Below are 18,470 nucleotides of genomic sequence, written 5' to 3'. Positions count from 1 at the left end.
CTGAAATTGTTGTTTTTTGCACACCTTAAAGCAGGTTTCTCAACCAGGGTTCCTTGGCATTTTCATCCATCATAGGGGAAGTATAGTAGAGCAAATTGCACGGGGGGGGGGGGGGGAGGGGGTACTGTAAAAAAAAAAAACAGCACTTACTTGTGGGACAGAATAATAATGAGCACATTAAAAAAAAAAGGCACTAGGATAAGGAGACAGTATAATGAGTGTCAGTGTAATAGGGGCTAGTAAAATAAAGAGCCTCACCTACTTTTAAAGACCATGCGGGTGTTCCTCGGATAAAAAAATAGTTTGCAGGGGTTCCTTGAGATGCAAACGTTATTTACAGGTTTCCTCCAGGGTAAAAAGGTTGAGAAAGGCTGCCTTAAAGGGACCCTGAGCAGGTTAAAAAAAACAATTTACATTTACCTGGGGCTTCCTCCAACCCATGGTAGACCACAACGTCCCCCAGTGTCCTCCTGGCTCTTTTCCTGATCCCGGTCCCAGGACGACTTTGGACTGAAGTCGTCAGGTCTGTTTCCCGCTGTGGACAGTTGCGGCATTACGCCGGCCGGCTACGCGTCACCATGCCGGACGTCGTGAGAGCCCTGCTCATGCGCGGTTCAATCTTAGAGACAATATTTTGTCAGAACTGAAATATACCAGTTGCTGTCAGTTATATACCAGCAGCTGTCAGTTACAACTGAATGTGCAAGGTAATGTCCATGTTTCCATATGGCTCAGGTGGGTGGTATTACAGTTTAACAGTGTGCTGACCAAGAAGCTGTTAAGGGGTAATGGCCATTTTTAAAATGGAGGACGGAGAATTCCATTGATCACAGTGGACAAATGGGACACAGGGGAGGAGAAAGATTGTGGAGTTGACTACACGGGAGGTAAGTATGACCTGTGTATGTTTATTTCCAGTTCAGGTTCTCTTTAAGTCTGCAGATGCCAGGCTAAACAGTTGGTTTTTCAGTGTGGATTTGAATAGCTCCAGGGAAGGGGCTGTCTTTGCTGGGTGTGGTAGGGATTGGAATTCCAAAGGATAGGGGCAGCATGACAGAAAACTCTGGCCCATTCCCAAGAGATTTTAGATAAGAGAGAGATGTGTCTCTGACACAGGAGACCAGGGTTCCAATCTTGGCTCTTCCTGGTCAGTAAGCCATCACCTTTAAAGTAAGGAAACCTTGGACAAGCCTTAACCTGCTGAGCGGTCTGGACGAGCTCAGCTCGTCCAACACCGCCAGAGGCTGCCGCTCAGGCCCTGCTGGGCCGATTTTCGTCAAATAAAGTGCAGCACACGCAGCTGGCACTTTGCCAGCCGCGTGTGCTGCCTGATCGCCGCCGCTCTGCGGCGATCCGCCGCGAGCAGCGGCGAAAGAGGGTCCCCCCAGCCGCCTGAGCCCAGCGTAGCCGGAACAAAAAGTTCCGGCCAGCGCGAAGGGCTGGATCGGAGGCGGCTGACGTCAGGACGTCGGCTGACGTCGATGACGTCACTCCGCTCGTCGCTATGGCGACGATGTAAGCAAAACAAGGAAGGCCGCTCATTGCGGCCTTCCTTGTTTATTCTGGGCGCCGGAGGCGAGCGGAAGATCGCCTCCGGAGCGCCCTCTAGTGGGCTTTCATGCAGCCAACTTTCAGTTGGCTGCATGAAATGTTTTTTTTTATTTTAAAAAAAACCCTCCCGCAGCCACCCTGGCGATTTAATCAGAACGCCAGGGTGGTTAACACTGCTGCTGAGTGTGCCCTAGTGGCTGCAGCTCTGGCGCTTTGAGTCCTCCAGGAGAAAAGCGCAAATGTTATTTGTCTTATCTAGTAAGTTACAAAATCTGAAAGGACTTCCTACCAGGCACAGCCATGATATGTGTAGGATGGAGCTACCCATCTTGTAACATTAATCCCTAACGAAACCCTTATGCAACTGGTGCAAGTTGAACAGGAACAGAGGGTCCCTGCACTGGAACAGTGGTCTGCAGAAGGATCCAGGATGCCTCTGGACCATCAAGAGTCTTCCCACTACTGAGGTAAGTATCAACATTTTTACCCAGTTCTGGAGTAATTTTAGGGCTCATTTCCACTAAAGCGAATCCGCATGCGTTGTCCGCATGCGGATTCGCACAGCCAATACAAGTGGATGGGCCTGTTTCCACTTGTGCGTTGTGCGGAGCGTTTTTGTGTGCGGGGAAAATCTGCACGTCAGAATTCACTCCCCGCACACCGCTAAGCGAATCGCATACAATGTATCTAATAGGGAAATCGCATGTGGTTTTGGCATGCCTTTTTTCCCCGCGATTTCGCATAGGAGGTAATGTTAATTTACACAGGCAGTGACATGGTTAACCCCCTTGGCGGTATGAAAAATACCGCCAGGGGGCAGCGCAGCAGTTTTTTTTTTATTTATTTTTTTTAAATCATGTAGCGAGCCCAGGGCTCGCTACATGATAGCCGCTGCTCAGCGGCATCCCCCCAGCCCCGCCGATCGCCTCCGGCGATAGGCGATCAGGAAATCCCGTTCAAAGAACGGGATTTCGTGGAGGGCTTCCCCCGTCGCCATGGCGACGGGGCGGGATGACGTCACCGACGTCTGGACGTCATTGGGAGACCCGATCCACCCCTTGTCGCTGCCTGGCACTGATTGGCCAGGCAGCGCAGGGGTCTGGGGGGGGGGGTGCCGCGCGCCGCACCGGATAGCGGCGATCGGGCGCGCGGCGGCGGCGAGCAGGGCCTGAGCGGCACCCTCCGGCGGCTTACCCCGTGTCACACACAGGGTTACCGCTAAGGAGGTTAAAATCGCCCACCTACTACCCTATGCGAAATCACGGGAAAAAACGCATGCAAAATCGCACCCGCATGCGATTTTGTCTGCGGTGATTTCCCTGCGATTCCGCACCGCACAAGTGGAAATGCAGCCTTAGACTTTCTGGAAAGGCCAAGCCAAGGGTTTGCAGCATATAGAAAAGGGGCCGTGAATAAAAAAAAAAGGAGGACTCAAATTGTTAGCAGTACATGAAAGAGAGGCTGTAGCACATGGAAAAGGGAGGGTGACCGCTGCACAAGAATGGGAAGCCTAGGGGCATAAAAGTGTCAATCCAGCCTTGCAAATAGACCAACAATCTGGGCTGGAACCCACAAGAGCGTTTTTTTGAGCATTTTGGCAGCGCTGCGATACGCTAGCGTTTTGCCAAAACGCTCAGCTGATGTTAATGGATGGGGCAACTTCCACAGGAGCGTTTGCGTTTCCCAGAAACGCAAACGCAGGACCTGCAGCATTTTGGGAGCGTTAGCGCTTCAATGTAAAGTATTGAAACGCTAGCAGAAACGCTCAGCAAAACCTAAACTGAGCGGTTTTGCTAGCGTTTTGTGGTTCAGCACACTGTAACAAAATTAAAAATAATTCACAGGACCAATCAGGATAAAAACGCGAAAAGCAAAACGCTAGCGGTTGTGTTTTGCGTTTGCGGATTTCAGTGGGTTCCAGGCCTCAGACTCCGCTGTCCATAGTATGCGCTTCTCTCACCTTTTCTGGATCATAGTCCGGCGCTGTCTTCTGCACGGCCACATTGGTCAGGTGAATATCTGGATTCCTGAGTTAAAGAAGCATTCCAGTGGGGATAAAATGAACCATAAATAACATCATGTGCTTGTGCGTCAGTACCTACTGTAATGGTGCCCATACACGGGCCAATAAAAACTTTCAATTTCTCATTTATTCGACCAAAATGATCAAATCGAATGAAAGTTGAAATTAATTGTTTTTTTCGATCAAGAAAAACGAACGATTATCCCGTTTTTTTTTCAATAAAAATCCGATCGGATATGTTGGGAAAATCTTTATATTTGATCTAACGGAATAATCGAACAAAATTATCTAATAAAAAAAAATGAAAAATTGTACCATGTATGGGCACCATAAGGCCTCTTTTCCACAGACTGTTGAACTGAGTGCTCAGCAAGCAGTTACCAGGCAGCAGTGAGCAGTTATCAGGCAACAGTGAGCAGTTACCAGGCAGCAGCAAGCAGTTGTGAGAGTTTGAGAGGCATTTCACTGCCTATCAACTGTCCGTGTAAAAGAGGCCTGAATATCGCCTCTTTCAGTCAGTCTCCAGCAAGCCAGCATATCGCCTCTTTCTGTCAGTCTCCAGCAAGCCAGCATATCGCCTCTTTCTGTCAGTCTCCAGCAAGCCAGCATAAATAAGACCTCTTTTCCACAGACTGTTGAGCTGTGTGCTTAGCAAGAAGTTACCAGGCAGCAGTGAGCTGTTTTCAGGCAGCAGCAAGCAGTCCATGGAAAATTATAGGCAGTGAGAGCCCATTCACACTTAAGCGTTTTGCCAGAGATTTTGGCAAAACGCTCAAACGCTAGCACTTTTCAAAGCGCTAGGGTAATAAAAGTCTATGGGCCCGTTCTCATTTGGGCGGTTTGCGCTTATCGCCGCAAATCGGCCAAAAATGCTAAACACAAACGCGTAGCCTGCACCACTTTCAGGCGATTTCCCAGCGATCGCGCCTTAGTGCTATAAAAGCGGCGCAAAACGCGATCGCTAAAAAATTGCCAGGTATGAATGGTGATTTTTTTGGAGTTAATAGCCAAAAAACGCCAGAGCAAAACGTGCGATCAGCAAGTGTGAATGGGCCCTGAAATGCCTCTCAAACTCACAACTGCTTGCTTCTGCCTGGTAACTGTTTACTGCTGCCTGGAAACTGCTCACTGAACAAACAGTTCAACTGCCCGATAGTAATCCTATCTAGGGATGGTCAATAATAAGCTCATTAATTGGTGTACATTTTATGTAAATATATGCAGTTTGGGAATTGACTGCTTTATTTGATTGGTCCAATACCAAGTTAAATAAATTTGCATAAACTATGCCTTAACATGGAATTATTAGCATCACATCACCTAGCCTAGGTGATAGAGGAGAGTTGCAATAATTTACATACAGGAGGGACTGCAAGGACACAGGAGTAAAGGGGGGGGGGGGGTGTACAGGTGAGACAGCTGAGACAGGCAAGACTAGCCTCCGCTGACAACACCCGGGGGAGCACATTAGGTGGGGGAGACCGCGTGCATGAATAAGGGGCGCAAGGAAATTTGGGCACCCAATTTCCGCTAGTAGAAATTAATATTTTACGTTTTAAATGCAAATTATCGGAAAATAATACAGATATTTTACTACAACTCAACCTAACACTATTCTCACACAGAACCCTCCTTTACCGATGCCTAACCTTAACCACTCCCCCATCATGACTAACGCTTAAAATCACCCTCCTCCAGGCCTAACCGTAACCAGTACCACCTCCCCATACACACACTTAACTAATCCCTGCCGCTATTCCGATCATTTTGTACAGGTGCCCGTAAAATTTGTTATTTATACAGTAGGGCGTCCTTACTATGAATTTTGGTGCCCGATACCAAATTTCACGCTATGGGCGCCCGATAAATAGCGAATCTATCTGCTTTCGGGCGCCGAAATCTCACACTATAATTGCCATTTTTAATTGCGCCTATGCAGCGTCGCAGTTTCTAATGATAGCGGGAGCCCACGTTTCCTGCTTTGGGGGAGACCCGGATGACCCAGAAGGGGGCAGCTCCACAGATTTTCCATAGATTTCATTCATGCTGAAATCTATTGAAAATCTGTTTACAGTGTGTGGGCAGTTAATAGGTTCCTCTCTGATCAGATTCGACCAGAGAAGATCTAACTGATGGCCGATCTGGTTGGCATCTATTAGTGTATGGTCACCTTTAGGGTGTGCTCAACAGGCCTCCCTGCAGTATTATGAATTCTTGCCCAAGGACTCCTTACTGAATAGGTAGTGAGGGAACATGGAGAGCCGTTTGGACAGCAACTAGAGCCTTGTTCTGTCCAATAAAATGGCAGTGTTATCTCAACAGGAAAAGGTAGCGATAGAATGGGGTTTTGGAGTATCCCCTTTTGGTGCGATCAGGCAATCCTGCTCATATGCAGCTCTGTGATCCAATGAACATGGCTAAAAACAAACAAAAAGAGCGCAACTGAGACTGGCAGAAACCTTTGCATTTGTCCCCCTTTGTGCCTCCTTCAGTCCTGTTGATTTCACAGAAAATTTTGCAATTACAATTATAAGTAACTAGTGGACCTAAGCCCGTTTAAAAATGGGCTAGTTCTGTCACTGCGTATGCACCCGCCGCGCATGCACATTTCTGCCGTGCGCCCGCCCACCCGCCGGCCCGTCCGCCCCTTTGCCCGTCATCGCTCGCCGCACATCACTCCCCCTCACTGTCTCTGCGGCCCTGCACATGCGCAGAGTGGGACACACACAGGGACACGGGACGCAGAGACAGTAGGGTTTTATTATAGAGGATTACGCTTTTGAAAATGAATTGATTTCATGTAATCCTCGCAAACTTCCAGATGATCCCAGCACTGGATCACAGGTTTGCTTTAAAATGTATAAAATGTGTATGCAGAACACGGCACTCGCTATACAGTACAGTGTACCGCAGCAAAATGCCATTCCACTGAGTTCTAGTATTTCTATGAATTTTTTTAAAATTTGATTTTCACAAAGGTCTTTTTGAAAAAAACATTCTTGACTTGTTCCCATTTTCATACTGTTTGTATCGGCCTGCTGTTCGGAAGTTGGGTGTACTGTAAAAAGTATGAGACATTATGCATTGTTAATTAACGGGGAACTGAAATAACTTTAAAAAATAAAAAAAATAAAACGTTTCACTTACATGGGGCTTCTGCCAGCCCCCGTGGCCGCGCCGTCCTGGAACAACCTTCTAGTTCCCCAAACCGTCTAAGTTTCTTTAGGGCAGCTGCGGGTGCTGGCAAAAGCCCCAGGTAAGTAAGGCCTCTTTTCCACGGACTGCTGATAAGCACTTAAATGCCTCTCAAACTCTCACAACTGCTCACTGCTGCCTGGTAACCGCTCGTTGCTGCCTGGTAACTGCTCACTGCTGCTTGGTAACTGCTTGCTGAGCACACAGTTCAACAGTTTGTAAAAAAAAGGCTTAAAGAGAATCTGTATTGTTAAAATCGCACAAAAGTAAACATACCAGTGCGTTAGGGGACATCTCCTATTACCCTCTGTCACAATTTCGCCGCTCCTTGCCGCTTTAAAAGTGGTTAAAAACAGTTTTAAAAAGTTTGTTTATAAACAAACAAAATGGCCACCAAAACAGGAAGTAGATTGATGTAGAGTATGTCCACACATAGAAAATACATCCATACACAAGCAGGCTGTATACAGCGTTCCTTTTGAATCTCAAGAGATCATTTGTGTGTTTCTTTCCCCCCTGAGGGGGGAGTTCATAGCAGAACCACAACACTGAAGAACTTGGCAGCCTTCCAGACACAGGCTGACAAGTCTGACAGGGGAAAGATACATTGATTTATTACAGAGACTGTGATAGTATAAAGTGCTGCAGTAAGCCAGAACACATTAGAATAGCTTTTGGAACTTGTAGAATGATAAAAAACAGGATGCAATTTTTGTTACGGAGTCTCTTTAAAACTTCTTTTTTTAAAGTTATTTCATGTTCCCTTTAATGCACACTTTACTATTCCAGGCATGAATAGGTGTGTGGCTGAATGAGAGTTCAAGGTCTCTTTTCCCCGTACAGTTGAACTGTGTGCTCAGCAAGCAGTTGTCAGGCAGCAGTGAGCAGTTACCAGGCAGCAGCGAGCAGTTGTGAGAGTTTGAGAGGCATTTCACTGCTTATCAAATGTCCATGGAAAAGAGCCCTTAATTTATTCTCATACAACACCTGGACGCCTTGAGCTGGATCGCGTACCCATGAATGTGGACTTGGTTCGGGTTGTTTAGCGAGTGGCGTTCTGGCGAGGGGTGAGCCATTCTGCAGCGAGCAGCCGCTTTCCCCGCATGTTCCGCAGAGACGTCTGGGAGCTGCCAGCTGCCCGCTTGGCTGAGATATAAGCGCGAGTCGATAAGCGGAATAACCATAAACAAGGCAGGCGATCTCCCACCGCTTTGCTGATCAATAACTTCATGGCGAGAATCATCTCATTAAGGGCCTCTTTATTTTTTAATGTAAAGCCGGATGCAGCACACCCCATCTGTTCCTCTGCTAAAAGCCTCAACATGCAGTGCTGGCTTCCGCCTGGCGTCCTGCTCATACAGTGATCATTCTCAGAATAATGCGGTCAAACAGGGCAGTGCTTCTCTTCTTAGTTATCTTTTGAACCTCTATCTGATATCAGATGGTTGTCTACCTGAATACCCCCCAAAGGCAAGCTTAATATAATATTTTCTTGATTAGCTGATGTCAGACAAATCACAGTGTGTCCTGGGGTACATGGGCTTTTGACAAAACTAAGGCCTCTTTTCCACGGACAGTTGATAGGCAGTGAAATGCCTCTCAAACTCTCACAACCGCTTGCTGCTGCCTGGTAACTGTTCAATGCTACCTGGTAACTGCTTGTGGCAGTAAGGGCCCTTTTCCATTAGCAGTCGCTAGCGTTCGCGCTGAACGCTAGCGATTGCTGAATCGCAAAATGTAAAAAATGACCGGCGATTTCCCGACGTTTGCGGCCGCGATTTTGCTATGCTAAGCACTGCATAGCAAAATCGCGGCAATAATCGCTCCGCCGCGCGATCGCGATCAGGTCAAAAACGAATCGCGGTAGTGGAAATGACCTACCGCGATTCCTATGTTAAAAGCAAACTGTAGCGATTTGTAAAATCACTAGCGGTTTGCGGTTTTGCGATTCAGCCATCGCAAACGCCGTAGTGGAAAAGGGCCCTAAGGGCGCTTTTCCACTAGCGAAGTGATGCAAATGCGACTACCTCGCTGTATCACATCACTTTCGCTTACATTCGTGTCACTTCCGCATCTCCCCATGCAGAAGTGAATGAAGGAGAAGGGACGCGAATGCGGCCGTATGAGAATCTGCAGCGTGCACCGTATGAGAATCAAAGAGATTGCTCCGCATAACCAGCACACAATGGAAACTGTTCCATTGCCGTGCATTGGTTACAGTTCGGTAGCAGTGCAATACGGCTATGTAGCCGCATCGCACTGTATACAGTGGGAAAAGGCCCTTACTAAGCAGCAGTGAGCCGTTATCAGGCAGCAGCAAGCAGTTGTGAGAGTTATGCTGCATACACACTTGAGATAAAAGTCTTTGGAAAAGGCAAGATCACAGACCAATTATACCCCATTCCATGTAGTATGAGAGCCATACTCTACACCAGGGGTCCTCAAACTTTTTATACCGGGGGCCAGGTCACGGTCACTCAGTCTGTTGGGGGGCCGGAACTATTATTTGTAGTGAAAATTAAACATCAAATAAACTACCTGTATATTGGTGGCAGGCAATGCAGCTGGCCTGGGTGTCTGGGTGACAGGTGAGATGCAGCTGGTCTGGGTGGCAGGTGATGCAGCTGGTCTGGGTGGCAGGTGATGCAGCTGGTCTGGGTTTCTTGGTGGCAGGCAATGCAGCTGGCCTTGGTTTCTGGGTGGCAGGTGATGCTGCTGGTCTGGATATCTGGGTGGCAGGTGATACAGCTGGTCTGGGTGGCAGGTGATGCAGCTGGTCTGGGTGGCAGGTGATGCTGCTGGTCTGGATATCTGGGTGGCAGGTGATACAGCTGGTCTGGGTGGCAGGTGATGCAGCTGGTCTGGGTTTCTGGGTGGCAGGTGATGCTGCTGGTCTGGGTTTCTGGGTGGCAGGTGATACAGCTGGTCTGGGTGGCAGGTGATGCAGCTGGTCTGGGTTTCTTGGTGGCAGGCAATGCAGCTGGCCTTGGTTTCTGGGTGGCAGGTAATGCAGCTGGTCTGGATATCTGGGTGGCAGGTGATGCTGCTGGTCTGGATATCTGGGTGGCAGGTGATGCAGCTGGTCTGGGTGGCAGGTGATGCAGCTGGTCTGGGTTTCTGGGTGGTAGGCAATGCAGCTGGTCTGGGTGGCAGGTGATGCAGCTGGTCTGGGTTTCTGGGTGGCAGGTGATGCAGCTGGCCTTGGTTTCTGGGTGGCAGGCAATGCAGCTGGCCTGGGTGTCTGGGTGACAGGTGAGATGCAGCTGGTCTGGGTGGCAGGTGATGCAGCTGGTCTGGGTTTCTGGGTGACAGGCAATACAGCTGGGCTTGGTTTCTGGGTGGCAGGTGATGCAGCGGGTCTGGGTGGCAGGTGATGCAGCTGGTCTGGATATCTGGGTGGCAGGTGATGCAGCTGGTCTGGGTGGCAGGTGATGCAGCTGGTCTGGGTGGCAGGTGATGCAGCTGGTCTGGGTGGCAGGTGATGCAGCTGGTCTGGGTTTCTTGGTGGCAGGCAATACAGCTGGGCTTGGTTTCTGGGTCGCAGGTGATGCAGCTGGTCTGGGTGTCTGGGTGACAGGTGAGATGCAGCTGGTCTGGATTTCTGGGTGGCAGGTGATGCAGCTGGTCTGGGTGGCAGGTGATGCAGCTGGCCTTGGTTTCTGGGTGGCAGGTGATGCAGCTGGCCTGGGTGTCTGGGTGACAGGTGAGATGCAGCTGGTCTGGATATCTGGGTGGCAGGTGATGCAGCTGGTCCGGGTGGCAGGTGATGCAGCTGGCCTTGGTTTCTGGGTGGCAGGCAATGCAGCTGGCCTGGGTGTCTGGGTGACAGGTGAGATGCAGCTGGTCTGGGTGGCAGGCAATGCAGCTGGTCTGGGTGGCAGGCAATGCAGCTGGTCTGGGTGTCTGGCTGGCAGGTGATGCAGCTGGTCTGGGGTTCTTGGTGGCAGGCAATGCAGCTGGGCTTGGTTTCTGGGTGGCAGGTGATGCAGCTGGTCTGGGTGGCAGGTGATGAAGCTGGTCTGGGTAGCAGGTGATGCAGCTGGCCTGAGTTTCTGGGTGGCAGGCAATGCAGCTGGCCTGGGTGTCTGGGTGGGAGGTGATGCAGCTGGTCTGGGTGGCAGGTGATGCAGCTGGTCTGGATATCTGGGTGGCAGGTGATGCAGCTGGTCTGGGTGGCAGGTGATGCAGCTGGTCTGGGTTTCTGGGTGGCAGGCAATGCAGCTGGCCTTGGTTTCTGGGTGGCAGGTGATGCAGCTGGTCTGGGTGGCAGGTGATGCAGCTGGTCTGGGTAGCAGGAGATGCAGCTGGCCTGGGTTTCTGGGTGGCAGGCAATGCAGCTGGCCTGGGTGTCTGGGTGGGAGGTGATGCAGCTGGTCTGGGTGGCAGGGGATGCAGCTGGTCTGGATATCTGGGTGGCAGGTGATGCAGCTGGTCTGGGTGGCAGGTGATGCAGCTGGTCTGGGTTTCTGGGTGGCAGGCAATGCAGCTGGCCTTGGTTTCTGGGTGGCAGGCAATGCAGCTGGCCTTGGTTTCTGGGTGGCAGGCAATGCAGCTGGCCTGGGTTTCTGGGTGGCAGGCAATGCAGCTGGCCTGGGTGTCTGGGTGGGAGGTGATGCAGCTGGTCTGGGTTTCTGGGTATTGGGTGAATGGTGATGCTACTGATAATTTGAGAAACACTTTATCTATTTCCATGCACTCTGCACATTTTTATTTCAATGGGAAGTGTGTGCCTGCTTTTGGCTGATGAGCTAGTCAATGTCCGGTTCCATGTTTGTCACTGCCATCCGTAACAAGTGATGCAAGTGCGCATCAGTTATTCTGGATCTGGTTGGGGATTTCAGGTGTTTCATTCGGGAAAAAGTCTGTTCACAGACATAGGTGCTTCCAAAGATGGTTGCCATTTTGAGGGCATGTTTTCTGAGATTAGGATATGTCTCAGAGGCAAGAGAAGCATAGAAATTAGTAAGGTTGATTGACTTGAATGAGTCTTTCAGAGAGTCACAATTCTGTAATTCAGCCAGTTCCATTTGATAAATTGGATCCACAATGTCAATGTCAACTGAAAAGGGGTTCCGGAAAAGTTGTATGTCCTGTTCATGGAGATGAAGCTCTTTAAATCTCATTTGAAACTCCCTTTTCAGCATTTCCAGTGCATCCACACATTTTTGGTTTGGGAATGCCACTTCTGGTTTTTCAGCCAACAGCTTTTGAGTAATGGGGAGATGGCAAAAGTTTTCCTCCTTTACATGTTTAATGAGGAGTTCTAATTTTACTTCAAACGCTTTCACATGAGAGTACATGTCACAGACGAGCTTCCCCTTTCCTTGAAGTTGCAGATTTAAAACATTAAGTTGCTCTGTGACATCTGTCAGAAAGGCAAGGTGCCATTTCCATTCTGCATCTTGAAGCTCCGGTATTTCTTTGTTTTTTGAAAGCAGAAAAGCAGATACCTCTGGAAGTAAATCATAAAATCGTTTTAAAACTTTCCCTCGACTCAGCCAACGGACTTCTGTGTGGTATAAAATATCTTCATGGCTAGCATTCAGCTCAGACAGCAGTTCTTGAAATTGCCTGTGGTTTAGTGCGTGAGCCCTAATAAAGTTCACACAAGAGACCACAACTTTCATGACAGAGTCCCATTTCAGTGATTTACAACACAGCGCTTGTTGATGGATGAGGCAGTGTATGGCTATAGGACGCGAATAGCGGTGCTTGTCCATCTCTTGGTTAATGCGTGCTACTACTCCTTTCACAGATCCCACCATACTAGGAGCACCGTCAGTTGTAACACTGGCTAATTTACCCCAGTCCAGCTCCAAATCAGTAAAAGTTTGGCAAACTTTTTCATAGATATCCTCTCCTGTTGTAGTTCCTTTGATACTTTGCAGGGCAGCAAGCTCCTCTGTGACTTCGAATTGTGAATTGGTTCCACGAATGAAAATAAGAAGCTGTGCAGAATCACGAACGTCTGTGCTTTCGTCAAGTGCCAACGAAAAATAGCACAGATTTTTTTATGATTTGTGCAAATGTTGATGCAAATTGTCCCCCATTTCCTCAATTCTACGGGTAATTGTTGGTGCTGAAAGACTCACTGTGTTAAACAAATCAGTCTTCTCTGGACACACCTCTTTGGCAACAGAAAGAAGGCATTCTTTTACAAATTCTCCCTCTGTGAATGGTTTGCCACTGCGCGCTATCAGCTTGGCTACATGAAAACTCGCTCGCAGTGATGAAATATTTAACTGCTTCTGCTTCACAAAAGTATTTTGTTGAGTTGACAGTACATTTTTCAGTTTTAATATTTTGTCTTTTCTCAGTTGTCCAACCAAACAATCATATTTGTCTTTATGTCGTGTTTCGTAGTGTCGGCGCCAGGGCCGGCCCGCCCATGAGGCGGGGTGAAACTTTTGCCTCAGGCGGCACTTCTGGAGGGGCGGCAGCCGCCCGTCTGTGTGTGTGGGGGGCCGCCCGAGCTGGAGGGGATAGCGGGCAGGAAGGGGGTATTGGGCCTAGCGGCGGGGAGGGGGGTCGGACCCCCCCCCTCCCTCGCCTGGGTCCCCCGTCCTCCGCTCCCCTCCAGCTTTAGAAGTGAGGTCGCTGGCTGCAGCTATATTGTAAGAGGCCACGGGCGGGGAGGACTCACCTCTTCCTCGTTCCAGCCCGAGCCTGCGCTCCACTGACGTCACTTCCTGCTACGCCGCAGGAAGTGATGTCAGTGGAGCGCAGGCTCGGGCTGGAACGAGGAAGAGGTGAGTGATCCCCGCCCGTTGCCTCTTACAATATAGCTGCAGCCAGCGACCTCACTTCTAAAGCTGGAGGGGAGCGGAGGACGGGGGACCCAGGCGAGGGAGGGGGGGGTCCGACCCCCCTCCCCACCGCTAGGCCCAATACCCCCTTCCTGCCCGCTATCCCCTCCAGCTCGGGCGGCCCCCCACACACACACGGCTTGGGGGGGGGGGGGGGAGGGGCGGCGATTTTTTTGAATTTTGCCTCAGGCGGCAAAAAGTCTAGGGCCGGGCCTGGTCGGCGCAAATTGTATTCTTTGAATACAGCTACTGACTCCTGACATAGCAGACAAACGGCTCTCTCCTTGCACTGTATAAAAAAGTAATCATAGGTCCACTGCTCTTTAAATATTCTGCACTCAGAGTCAATTTTTCTTTTTTTGGACATGACTACCTTTGGAAGGGTACTTGTAGCTGCTGGCCTGCTTCTAATACTGGCTAGTGGGAGTTTTTGCTGGCCTGGTACTGGTTTTGCTGCTGGCCTTGTACTGGCTGGTGGTAGTTGCTGCCTGGTACTGGCTGGTGGGAGTTGCTGGCCTGGAACTAGCTTACAGGAGCTTCTGCTGATCTGGTACTGGCTGGAGGTGCTGCTGGCCTGGTACTGGCTAGTAGTGCTGCTGGCCTGGTACTGGCTGGCGTGAGCAGCTGCTGGTCTGGTACTGGCTAAAAGTGCTGCTGGCCTGGTACTCGCTTAAAGGAGCTTCTGTTGGTCTGGTACTGGCTGGAAGTGCTGCTGCCCTGGTACTGGCTAAAAGTGCTGGTGGCCTGGTACTGTCTGGAAGTGCTGCTGGCCTGGTACTGGCTAGTAGTGCTGCTGGTCTGGTACTGGCTCGAAGTGCTGCTGGCCTGGTACTGGCTAGTAGTGCTGCTGGCCTGGTACTGGCTGGCGTGAGCAGCTGCTGGTCTGGTACTGGCTAAAAGTGCTGCTGGCCTGGTACTCGCTTAAAGGAGCTTCTGTTGGTCTGGTACTGGCTGGAAGTGCTGCTGGCCTGGTACTGGCTAGTAGTGCTGCTGGTCTGGTACTGGCTGGAAGTGCTGCTGGCCTGGTACTGGCTAGTAGTGCTGCTGGCCTGGTACTGGCTAGTAGTGCTGCTGGCCTGGTACTGGCTAGAAGTGCTGCTGGCCTGGTACTGGCTGGAAGTGCTGCTGGCCTGGTACTGGCTGGAAGTGCTGCTGGCCTGGTACTGGCTGGAAGTGCTGCTGGCCTTGTACTGGCTGGAAGTGCTGCTGGCCTGGTACTGGCTGGAAGTGCTGCTGGCCTGGTACTGTCTGGAAGTGCTGCTGGCCTGGTACTGTCTGGAAGTGCTGCTGGCCTGGTACTGGCTAGTAGTGCTGCTGGTCTGGTACTGGCTGGCGTGAGCAGCTGCTGGTCTGGTACTGGCTGGAAGTGCTGCTGGCCTGGTACTGTCTGGAAGTGCTGCTGGCCTGGTACTGGCTAGTAGTGCTGCTGGTCTGGTACTGGCTGGCGTGAGCAGCTGCTGGTCTGGTACTGTCTGAAAGTGCTGCTGGCCTGGTACTGGCTAAAAGTGCTGCTGGCCTGGTACTGGCTGGAAGTGCTGCTGGCCTGGTTCTGGCTGGAAGTACTGCTGGCCTGGTTCTGGCTGGAAGTGCTGCTGGCCTGGTACTGGCTAGTAGTGCTGCTGGTCTGGTACTGGCTGGAAGTGCTGCTGGCCTGGTACTGTCTGGAAGTGCTGCTGGCCTGGTACTGGCTAGTAGTGCTGCTGGCCTGGTACTGGCTGGAAGTGTTGCTGGCCTGGTTCTGGCTGGAAGTGCTGCTGGCCTGGTACTGGCTGGAAGTGCTGCTAGCCTGGTACTGGCTAGTAGTGCAGCTGGCCTGGTTCTGGCTGGAAGTGCTGCTGGCCTGGTTCTGGCTGGAAGTGCTGCTGGCCTGGTTCTGGCTGGAAGTGCTGCTGGCCTGGTACTGGCTGGAAGTGCTGCTGGCCTGGTTCTGGCTGGCGTGAGCAGCTGCTGGTCTGGTTTTGGCTGGAAGTGCTGCTGGCCTGGTACTGGCTAAAAGTGCTGCTGGCCTGGTACGGGTACTGGCTGGAAGTGCTGCTGGCCTGGTACTGGCTGGAAGTGCTGCTGGCCTGGGGCGTAACTAGGCCCCACCGGGCCCCCCTGCAGATTTTCTGAGCGGGCCCCCCCCCCCCCCCGGGGCCCGCTCGCGGCCGTTTTGTGGGTGCTGGAGGGGTGGCAGCATGAGGGGAAAGCCTTGCCCACAGTCGGCGGGGAGAGGGGTAGTTCCCCCCTCTCCCTCACCTCGGGGCTCTCCCCTCTGCGCTCCCCTCCAGCTCGTAAGTGTCTGTGGGGCTGTGGTGGGCAGCGAGCGGCGGGCAGATACATACCTGCTTCCGTGCGTTCCATCGGAGACTTCTCCCTCTAGCGGCTGACGTCACTTCCGGAAGTGACGTCAGCCGCTAGAGGGAGAAGTCTCCGATGGAACGCACGGAAGCAGGTATGTATCTGCCCGCCGCTCGCTGCCCACCACAGCCCCACAGACACTTACGAGCTGGAGGGGAGAGCCCCGAGGTGAGGGAGAGGGGGGAACTACCCCTCTCCCCGCCGACTGTGGGCAAGGCTTTCCCCTCATGCTGCCACCCCTCCAGCACCCACAAAACGGCCGCGAGCGGGCCCCAGGGGGGGGGCCGGGCCCCCCCGCGGGCGCAGGGGCTGCAGGGCCTATTCCTACGCCCCTGCCTGGTACTGTCTGGAAGTGCTGCTGGCCTGGTACTGTCTGGAAGTACTGCTGGCCTGGTACTGGCTAGTAGTGCTGCTGGTCTGGTACTGGCTGGCGTGAGCAGCTGCTGGTCTGGTACTGGCTAAAAGTGCTGCTGGCCTGGTACTGGCTGGAAGTGCTGCTGGCCTGGTTCTGGCTGGAAGTGCTGCTGGCCTGGTACTGGCTAAAAGTGCTGCTGGCCTGGTACTGGCTGGAAGTGCTGCTGGCCTGGTACTGTCTGGAAGTGCTGCTGGCCTGGTACTGGCTAGTAGTGCTGCTGGCCTGGTTCTGGCTGGAAGTGTTGCTGGCCTGGTTCTGGCTGGAAATGCTGCTGGCCTGGTACTGGCTGGAAGTGCTGCTAGCCTGGTACTGGCTAGTAGTGCAGCTGGCCTGGTTCTGGCTGGAAGTGCTGCTGGCCTGGTTCTGGCTGGAAGTGCTGCTGGCCTGGTACTGGCTGGAAGTGCTGCTGGCCTGGTTCTGGCTGGCGTGAGCAGCTGCTGGTCTGGTTTTGGCTGGAAGTGCTGCTGGCCTGGTACTGGCTAAAAGTGCTGCTGGCCTGGTACGGGTACTGGCTGGAAGTGCTGCTGGCCTGGTACTGTCTGGAAGTGCTGCTGGCCTGGTACTGTCTGGAAGTGCTGCTGGCCTGGTACTGTCTGGAAGTGCTGCAGGCCTGGTACTGGCTAGTAGTGCTGCTGGTCTGGTACTGGCTGGCGTGAGCAGCTGCTGGTCTGGTACTGGCTAAAAGTGCTGCTGGCCTGGTACTGGCTGGAAGTGCTGCTGGCCTGGTTCTGGCTGGAAGTGCTGCTGGCCTGGTACTGGCTGGCGTGAGCAGCTGCTGGTCTGGTTTTGGCTGGAAGTGCTGCTGGCCTGGTACTGGCTAAAGGTGCTGCTGGCCTGGTACGGGTACTGGCTGGAAGTGCTGCTGGCCTGGTACTGGCTGGAAGTGCTGCTGGCCTGGTACTGTCTGGAAGTGCTGCTGGCCTGGTACTGGCTAGTAGTGCTGCTGGTCTGGTACTGGCTGGCGTGAGCAGCTGCTGGTCTGGTACTGTCTGGAAGTGCTGCTGGCCTGGTACTGGCTAAAAGTGCTGCTGGCCTGGTACTGGCTAGTAGTGCTGCTGGTCTGGTAGTGGCTGGTGTGAGCAGCTGCTGGTCTGGTACTGGCTAGTAGTGCTGCTGGCCTGGTTCTGGCTGGCGTGAGCAGCTGCTGGTCTGGTTTTGGCTGGAAGTGCTGCTGGCCTGGTACTGGCTAAAAGTGCTGCTGGCCTGGTACTGGCTAAAAGTGCTGCTGGCCTGGTACGGGTACTGGCTGGAAGTGCTGCTGGCCTGGTACTGGCTGGAAGTGCTGCTGGCCTGGTACTGGCTGGAAGTGCTGCTGGCCTGGTACTGGCTGGAAGTGCTGCTGGCCTGGTACTGGCTGGAAGTGCTGCTGGCCTGGTACTGGCTGGAAGTGCTGCTGGCCTGGTACTGGCTGGAAGTGCTGCTGGCCTGGTACTGGCTGGAAGTGCTGCTGGCCAAGATTTTGCTGGTGGTTTTGCTGCTAACCCTGCACCTGGGCTGCCAAGAGCTGCTGCTGGCCTGGCAGGCCTGCTGTATTGCAGCTGGAACTGCTGGTGTAGTGGATGCAGACACTAAAAAAAAAAAAACTATGGTAATGGTACAATAACAGATCTTGTTCCGGAGCTGCTAATAAGAATGAAGGTATTAGTAGTGTTGTCCGAGAGGAGAACATACATTTACTGCTCGTTTTGGAATTAGTGCTACGCTCTGAATAGCACCTCACATCCTCGCGCCCCTTTTGCCCACGTCACCACCCCTTTTGCCCACGTCACCGCCCCGAGCCCAGCGCGAAGGAACCCGAACACCTCCCGTCATTGTGCGCATGATCGCCCGCTCGGCACACGTCACCGCCCCTTTGGCGCACGTCACCGCCCCGAGCCCAGCGCGAAGGAACCCGAACACCTCCCGTCATTGTGCGCATGATCGCCCACTCGGCGCACGTCACCGCTCCGAGCCCAGCGTGGTTGCCATGGTTACCCGAAGTCGCGCTGCATGCATGCAGCGGCGGGGACTGGATTCGGGAACTCGGGCCAGCGGCGGTTTGATGTGGCAGTGGTGTGGAGGGCCGGTAGAACTCGGCCAGCGGCGGTTTGATGGGGGGAATGACTGGCGGGCCGGTAAGCATGAGAAGGCGGGCCGGATG

At 52.4% G+C, this 18,470-nt stretch overlaps 1 protein-coding gene across 2 annotated transcripts in view; it reads right to left on the bottom strand.

The window, feature by feature from the left end:
- TTLL9 (tubulin tyrosine ligase like 9) overlaps positions 1–18,470 on the bottom strand; it is a 70,087-nt gene that overhangs the window by 15,614 nt on the left and 36,003 nt on the right. For both annotated transcript variants that reach the window (XM_068263733.1, XM_068263734.1), the window contains one exon: positions 3,512–3,570. In XM_068263733.1, the coding sequence (XP_068119834.1) occupies positions 3,512–3,570 (59 nt within the window). The remainder of the gene's footprint in view (positions 1–3,511; positions 3,571–18,470) is intronic.

This window comes from Hyperolius riggenbachi, chromosome 12, assembly GCF_040937935.1.
Source record: "Hyperolius riggenbachi isolate aHypRig1 chromosome 12, aHypRig1.pri, whole genome shotgun sequence".
In the NCBI taxonomy this organism is placed as follows: Eukaryota; Metazoa; Chordata; class Amphibia; order Anura; family Hyperoliidae; genus Hyperolius; species Hyperolius riggenbachi.
The sequence above is the reverse complement of the archived record's forward strand: the minus strand, read 5'-3'. Positions and strand labels throughout refer to the sequence as shown.